General features: G+C 39.7%; 1 protein-coding gene across 1 annotated transcript in view; it reads left to right on the forward strand.

Annotated features, from left to right (window-relative positions):
- Positions 1–2,420: 2,420 nt before the first annotated feature.
- The window catches only part of col1a1a (collagen, type I, alpha 1a), a 22,636-nt gene continuing 16,557 nt past the window's right edge, over positions 2,421–8,499 (forward strand). The window contains exons 1-5 of the mRNA XM_020585393.1: positions 2,421–2,679; positions 4,726–4,917; positions 5,315–5,337; positions 5,682–5,717; positions 7,151–7,243. Of these exons, the coding sequence (XP_020441049.1) occupies positions 2,598–2,679; positions 4,726–4,917; positions 5,315–5,337; positions 5,682–5,717; positions 7,151–7,243 (426 nt within the window). The 5' untranslated portion in view covers positions 2,421–2,597. The remainder of the gene's footprint in view (positions 2,680–4,725; positions 4,918–5,314; positions 5,338–5,681; positions 5,718–7,150; positions 7,244–8,499) is intronic.

Here is an 8,499-nt window from a genome sequence, read left to right on the forward strand (position 1 = left end):
TTAGAGGCTTGCTGGGCCAGCTTCAGACTATGCAACGTGTCTGCTGCTGTTGGTGGATCAGATGGCAGAAAGCTGCTGCTCTGCATCTCCCTGCAGCTCATCTGCTCCATAATGTCTGCTTTCTGCTTAATTACAGCTCATCTGCAGCCCGGCCGGCGCAACACACAGTCGTCTGCAGGACAGAAGCAGAGAATCACCCATATAAACCTTTATTTGGACTCAGGGGGGAAATGCAGCTGCAAAGGGCTTATATTATTTAGAGCCAATAACAATCATAATGTCTGCAAACCCCACAATTGTAAAAAAGTATTTCAAAACAAGCATATTCAACCACTGCAACCACTCGTGTTAAAAAATGCAAACATCTAGTTCACTCATAAGCGATAGTGAAGCTTTTTTTATGAGCAGCTGATTCACTCAGGTATCTGTCTATCTATCTATCTATCCATCTATCTATCTATCTATCTATCTATCTATCTATCTATCTATCTATCTATCATTTAAATATTTGAATGATTCTGTTGATTATGTCGTTTTCATACATAACTATACAGCTTCACCTGCCAAAGTCAGTCCACAGATAAACTGCAGATTTAAGGGTCAGTACACGTGTTTTTTTTGGCCTACTGACATTTTTTCTGCTGTCACCATCAAGCTTATATTCCCTAATGGACTGTAAAGACACCCTGAGTATGTTTGTCCTCCCCAGTGGACACACATGTTCTGTTTTGGACACTCTGCATGTGTGTGATGGAGGAGGCAACAGTGGTGCGCTGGGTAGAGCAGTCATCTCCAAACCGGAGGGTTGAAAGTTTGAATCTCGATGCCGGCAGTCCACGTGTCGAAGTGTCCTTGGGCAAGATACTGAACCCCCCATTGCCCCTGACAGTTAGAGCCATTGGTTGAGGTGGCACCGCAGATGGCTGCCATCGGTTCTGTACCGGAAACAAATTCCTTGTGTGTAACATACTTGGCCAATAAAGGTGATTATCCTTATTCTCTAGTCAAAGTGCTATATTTGCACACATCATATATGATCTCAAATGTGCATGGCACCTTCTGAGCACAAGCATGTTCCCAAGAGAATAAACGTATTTAGTAGCATTAGACACCCAAATCTGTAGCAGGAGTGAGTTGCATTGTGGGTGACATAGGTACAAGGTTTGAAACGGCAATAAGAAAAAGATAATATTCCTTATTCTGCTGCTTCGGTTATGATAAATTTGTGTCCACTGTGAGTTTTGTAATGTTATAGTAGAGCCCCCCTTCTTCACTACCATCTCAGTCTTTACACTCCACTCAATACTATATTAATCAACAGAATGTTACTTGGCAGTTCCAAAACCTGGACTTGTATTTGGTAGTGAGAGGCAGTGGCTCATTGAATGTCAGGTGATATTTAATATATTGACCTTAGCATGAATCAAGCTCTGAAAATGTTGAATCCTACAATTCCCATAATGCACTCAGCTTTCTTGTCTGGTAAATGCCAACTTCATTCACTAAGTAGGAAGTAAAGCTAATGTTACTATAAACTAACGGTATGACAACACAAAGCTATCATTGTAATGCCAGCTTTGCGACAATGTCGACTTTGAGTTTGATTCTTTATTTATCCTAAGAGCTATGGGAAAATATTCTCACATCATAAAGTAATTCTTCTCTAGCACATTATTTTTTTGATAAATTGTGCAAGACATTGCAAAGTGATGACAATCCTAAATATGAAACATTTATTTAAAGTAAATAATGCATCTTCCTGAACCTGACAGGAAACCTACAACTGAATTACAGCAGAAAGAAAAACACAAGCTAAGCTAAACCTACAAACTCAACCAAACATACGTAATCAAACACGTTAACACTTTAACAGTCAAGACCATAAACACACTTTGGAAAACTAAAACAACCAAACACAATTTTAAAATGGTTTTAAAGCCTTAAACCAAACCTAGATTAACATTTTCAGACATTTGTTTGTGAACTAGACCTGAATTCAAACTAGAACTGCTCTAACATTCTGAAACTGATGCTAGATTAGACCAGAAGGTAAAATCCAAGTCAATCAGGAAGTAAACCAGAACCACGAATAAAATCTGGATTAAACCCATGTTCTGCTGGATGATGAGATCCTCCTCCGACCTTCTGATGCTCCTCAGGATCAGGTTTCCTCCTGCTCAACCATCCCCTTCTTTCTCTGATCCAAGCGCCAACCCTTGCTATTATGGAAGGAGGGACCTGCTGCTTTTCTCCTCCGTTATTTTCTCTGTTCTTCTGTTTTTTTTTTCTTATTTTTGAAGGAGTGGTCCATTCTTGTCTTCCTTAAACGTGAGCAGCAGCAGAGGGGTAATGAGGGTGCGTCCCCAGTCAGTCCAGTCCTCAGCACCTCCCAGTTCTTTAGGCTCCCATATAAAAACCCTGGTGGAAAGTGAATGTAGGCAGTAGGGAGTTTTCTGCTGGGGTCAGGAGGACTGTGAACAGACAAGCGGATCCTGCCCCAAACACCCGTGTATGAGTGGAGTGTAGCAGAAAAAGAACACCTCCAACTTTTTTCCTCTCTTGCCTCAAAGAGTCTACATGTCTAGTGACATCTAGACATGTTCAGCTTTGTGGATTTGCGGCTGGCGCTGCTGCTCAGCACAGCAGTGTTCCTGGTCAGGGCGCAGGGTGAGGACGACCGTAAGTTTCATCACTTTACTGGAGTTTCTCAACCTTTTTTTTTTTGTTGTTGTTGCTGGTGTTTCAAAGCGGATTCTTTTTACGTGGGAGGACAGCTGCTGAGAAAGGAAAGGAAAAAGGAAAATACTTGAACTAAAAATAAGAGATTTGATGCATCCTGCTCCTTTGTCTCCACATAGGTAGATAGGGAGTGCAGCTTGCTATTTAGACAGTGCAGTGTATGCGTAATGCATTGGGTATCTCAACAAGGCCTTCCTCTCTCTCCCTCTCCTTCTTTTTGCATGTCTCTCGACCCCCACCTCCCCCACATGCATGCAGAACAAGTTGCTGCAGGTTTTCAGTGGTTTCAGAAGGAAGAAAAATGACTTTCTGAATTGAAAAGCCAAATCTTCCAAAATCATTTTATCAGTTTGATGCCCTTTAGTGTATTGCCTGCACCCCAAACTCCCAAAGGTCAATCTCAACCTTAAAAGCTGGTAAATTTTGCAATTTTGTATGTGAGACTGGAGGGTGGGGGATTGGTCTTTGTACAGCAGCAGCAGCAGTCTGCCTGCAGCAGACACGGGTCTGATAGAGAAAGCGACGCACAGCCCTGACTGATGTGGCAGCGTAATTTCCTGCCTGAGGCCAAGTGCTCAGTTGGCCAGGTGAGCAAGAGAGAGCCACAGATGGAGAAAACACATCGAGAGTCAGGGAGAGTGGGAGGTGAGGAGGCGTAGTCTTGTTTGCTAGAAACATCTGACCTCTACAAGCTCCCACTTTATGCTCTTTATCAGATCTGGGCAAAGCGTAGATGTATTTAAATAAAGACTATTGGGCACAGAAAGAGAACTCATATGCTATTCAGTGGAACAAAGCACTTTGTTGGTGTTTAGACACAAACATTTTCCTTCTTTAAGAATACAAAGAAAATCTTACAGACTCAGGTCTTGAAACAAGAACCAAGGAGCTGAAATTCAATTTTTCCAGATGTTCCTCTTGTCTGGAAACGACTCAGCTGTCTGCCTGCTTGGCTGTCTGTCTATCTAAAGCAGATGTGGTTTGAGCCTCTGCACAGGCTCACAGCGCCACACAGAGGCCTCTGTCTGCATCTGCAGACACATCTGGCCATCATGTCCCCTGCACCTCCTCCTTTTTCTCTCTCCTCCTCTTCTTCTTCTTTCCACTCTTTTTTTTTTTTTGTTTCCTCTAATTGCAAACACATGTGGAGTGTTTCCATCAGCTGCTGCCAAGCAGACAGTCTGCAGCACTGCTCCTTTTCCCTCTGAGCTCAGCACTTTGGCATGCTGGGAGAGTAATAAGCCCTAAAAGTTTTGCTGAGAACTCCCCAACAGCAGCAGTAGCAGTGACAGCACTCAGGACAGAAAAAGTGACTTTTTTCTTAATGCAGAAGAATGACCTCCTTTTGTTGTCATTAAAGGGATATTAAATAGGAGACACACTTGTGCCATGTGCAGCATCTCCTTGAGCACAAAGGTGTGATCTGCATCCAGATGCAGCACTTTGGTGCCCGGTCTGTCACCTCAGCCTGTCCTGTCTCTGGTCTGGTCCCTCTGAGGCCTCAGTTCCTGTCCACACTTTTCCAACATTCAGTTCTCCAGCTTGATGTTTTTGTTTCTATCATTCAGTATGTCAGTTCTTTTTGCAATTTTTTTCAATGTGAAGAGGTCCAAGCTAAAAGTTCTTTGCAAAACAAATATATAGGCCTGTGGAAATCACACTGATATACACAAGACAATATGCAAATTTTCAGTTTAATTTATTTTATTTAATATTTTTTAGGAAAACCAACAAATCTCTTAAAATACCACAAAATGAACATGTATTTTAGAGGATATTATAATGCACATTATATCAAGTCAAATCAGTTGCTTTCTATATTTTTGTATTTGTTATTTGTTGTTTCCATTGTTTTCAAATTTAAATGCTTAACATTTTAAGAACTTTCAGCCCTCAATTTTAAAAGTTCATGTTGATTTGCTCCCATCTTCACCTTTGTGTTTTTATGTATTCTGGTATCTCACCTCTATCTGTTGCCCCCCGCAGGCACGCGCAAAAACTGCAACCTGGAAGGGCAGTTGTTTGCGGACCGAGATGTGTGGAAGCCAGAGCCATGTCAGATCTGTGTGTGTGACAATGGCTCGGTGATGTGTGATGATGTCATCTGTGAGGAAATGCCAGATTGCCCCAACCCTGTTGTCCCCCATGACGAGTGCTGTGCCATCTGCCCCAATGACGGTACTCTTCCTTTCTTTCCTTCTTTCCTAGGTTTTATACTTTCTACAGTAAACAGTTTTTATACCTTTTCCCCCATAAACCTTTTTGCCCTTTTCATTTTTTTATTTTCCTTGTTTCTACAGCCAGTCTCACACATTAAGCTGCACTCCAACATGAATAACTACATGCCTCCCCCCCCCCCTCCGAAAACACAGGCCACAGCACACTCATATTCCTCCAGCATCAGATAAATTTTCCTGTGAGATATTAATGATTCAAATTCATGATTTCAGGATCCCCTTTGAAGATTTAAAGCTCCCTCTTTATATACATATTTTATTTATTTTTCTAAAATTCTTTTTTGTGTTACTAATCTAACTTCATGCCTCTGCCTGTGTGGCCTTTCCTTTCTCTGCAGAATTCCAGGACCCCCAGGTTGCGGTAAATATTGATTATTTCATTGATTATCAATGATTAAACCACTGGCTTAAAAAATCTATATAATTAAAATTAAACAAAAATACTTAATTGATGTGATGTAATCATTGATTGTAATATTGACTGTTGACTGATGGATGATTATGACATATGATGATCAAGTTCATAGTTCTTTGGTATTGTTCATTGGTTAAAAAGAACGGATACTGTTAGATGACTGATCATTATCAGTAATGGATCACTTTGTTGATTTCAGATACATCAATGAGCATGTGAATCTTATTTCGATGTGATACCATGATTAAGCTTTATAATACACTGACATAATCTTTTTTTTTTTACCACAGGGACCTAAGGGGGAGCGTGGACCCAAGGGAGACAGGGTAGGTTCATACACTTGTGGCTATTTTGATTTCTGGTTACATAAGGGCCACATGTTACATTTGAGGTCTGTGTTTATGCCAGAGCTGATGCAGCCATACTGACAAAATGCTTGACATGTTTACACTATATTAGAATTCAGGCAGATGTAAAAACCAGACTCATTACAGACCAAAATTTGAAAAGTAAGAGCACTCCAGTTATTGATGGGCTACTGTGTAAACTGTAGCAGGTCCAAATGGAATCACACAATGACTCATATACTTTAGCATCATATTGAATAATAGATTTTTCATTCAGACATTTTTTTCCTGTGAAAGAACTGCAGCCATTAGAAAAAGTAATGAGGTAAAAGTGCCAGAAATAGGAATTCTAAAATTAAGTGTCCATATTGTTCCACAAACTGCATTTAGAGGCAATAAAGTAAATTAGAGCAAACCATCAGAGAGTTTGTGTAGAGTTTACACATAGCAGTGAAATGATCAGTGACTGTAAAAACACTGAGGTCAAGTTGAAACCTGCAGACTGAGGGTAAAGATGTGTGGAGCAGAACAAGAAAGTGAACCTTTGCTTGACTGAAGGAAGGTTAGAAGCTCCGATGAAAATATCTTTTGTCGAGTAAATATTAGCTCATAAACTTTTTTTAAAGGAATTTATGTATGAATACTTTATTTTCATTCAAATCACACACACAAAAACTAAACATATACTCATATTCTCAACGTTTAAAAATGTTTCTGCTAGATTTGAAATTGGTTTTGCAGTGGTGATGCCACTAAACTAATGGAATTAGATTTTGATTTGGCCATTTCATTTAATTTGTCCTAGAGGGACTGATTTAGTCAGCTGTCAGTTAGCTGACAAATTATATTTAACACTCTCTAGAAGACTCTTTGGACATTTTCTTTGTGCAAACTCATCTTCAGCTGCTTTGGGAAGGGTGTTGATTATCATCTGATTAGTTTTTAGCAATGATTAATATAACCTGCTCATGGTGATTTTTTTAGTGTAGTAATGTATTATTATCATTTATTTTGAGTCTGTGGTGATGATGTACTTGCCTTGACAACAAATACTTTGTGACTGCTCTTACTTGGTTCCTGTATCCTGATGTCACATGTCACATGACTGGTCCAGTCCTGGTTGGTCACACTGTTGGTCTTGTAGGAGAGTAAACAGCTCTATGTTTAATGCTGCTTTCATCATTATAGGGCACGAGTGAGCCTGTCAAGACACACACAGAATATAAAATATTACACACAAAGACCTGTTCTGTTGATGTCAGAAGTGAGAGATGTGATTCAGGGTTGAACAAATCAGACAGTAGACGTGGTTTTCTCTGTGTGGGTGTGTTAACATCACAGCCCTGCATCCTATTTTCAATCATGAGCCTGACCCTCTTTTTCTTTCTTCCTCTCTTGCACCCCACCTGTAGGGTCCTGCTGGCCCTCCAGGTAATGATGGCATCCCCGGTCAGCCTGGACTGCCTGGACCTCCCGGCCCCCCTGGACCCCCTGGCCTCGGTGGAGTAAGTTGGCAATATCCTTTTTTGTATTTTTTTCATTTGATTGGTTTAGGTCTACACTAGCATGTTATTGCCCAACCAGGGTTGAAAAGTCACATGACTCGTGTATGCAGCACATTTATTGGACAGACCTGTGTTAGCCTGCTAATATCAATAATTATAACTTTGTCTTGTGTCTTGTGCGGTGATTAGATAAATTAAGAACACAAAAAACAGCCCATTCACTTTTGTTCTCTTTGGCTTTACAGCACTCATTTTGCACTACCCATAAATCCTTGTGTTTCCTGTAGTTTGTTAGAGTGTATTCCGACTGATTTGGAGTTTGTCAGAGTCTGTAGGTCAATGGAAATGATTCAGATGCTGAAGGTGGAGAAACATAAATGATCTGGATGCTTGTTTGATCCATTAGTTGATTCATGTATTGTAGAGTGCTTGAATTTACATGCTAATAATTCCATGCACACAAGCGCATCTTATCATGCTAAGCTAACATGACATACAATCCCAGTAAAGGTCAAGGTCAAGTTTAAGGTCAAAGGTCAAAGTGTCCATTGTCAAATGCACAGTAAGGAAACCTGTTTCCCTGTACAATGAAATTCTTACTTTGCCGTCCACATGAATTCCACACAATACCAGTAAAATATAAAGTAGATGAGTAGGTAAAAAAAATCTAAGGCACTTTAAAATAGCGAATGAAAGAAATATAATTAAAAAATCCCAGTCTAATTTCCTGTTCTAACGTATAACTTTACCATTGACAAATGGTAACCGACCGCACATAGCTGCAAATATCAGAACCTAATCTAGCATGCTTCAGTTAAACATAAAGTTAAATTAAAAAACTTAGGCAATATTCCTAAATGAGTGTAATTTAGCATATTTTTGCAGAATAGTTTTTGTAGAGCTCAGTCCACACATTTATTCTGACCATGCGAATGTATCCTAGTCTGTAAGGGGTAGCTCCATCGTATGTCAAATAGCCTATGTTCAATCTAATGCATGAATCTGTGTCACAAAGTGACATTTTTTGTGAGACAACACCAGTAGGAAGGTCAATAAGCTCAAAAAATGTTACATAAGCTCAATAAATTTGTTATCTAGGTTGGCAGAGAAGGGAAAAGAACCAAACTCTCTCCTCAGATTTTTATAAGATGAATTATCACTAGATAGCCATAAAATTGATTAAACTGGTTATTTTGGAAATATGATGCACCAAAATATATTAGATTTATTTTTAAAAATATAAATATAAAATGTTG

The sequence above is a fragment of the Monopterus albus genome, unplaced genomic scaffold (genome assembly GCF_001952655.1).
Source record: "Monopterus albus unplaced genomic scaffold, M_albus_1.0 scaffold363.1, whole genome shotgun sequence".
In the NCBI taxonomy this organism is placed as follows: domain Eukaryota; kingdom Metazoa; phylum Chordata; class Actinopteri; order Synbranchiformes; family Synbranchidae; genus Monopterus; species Monopterus albus.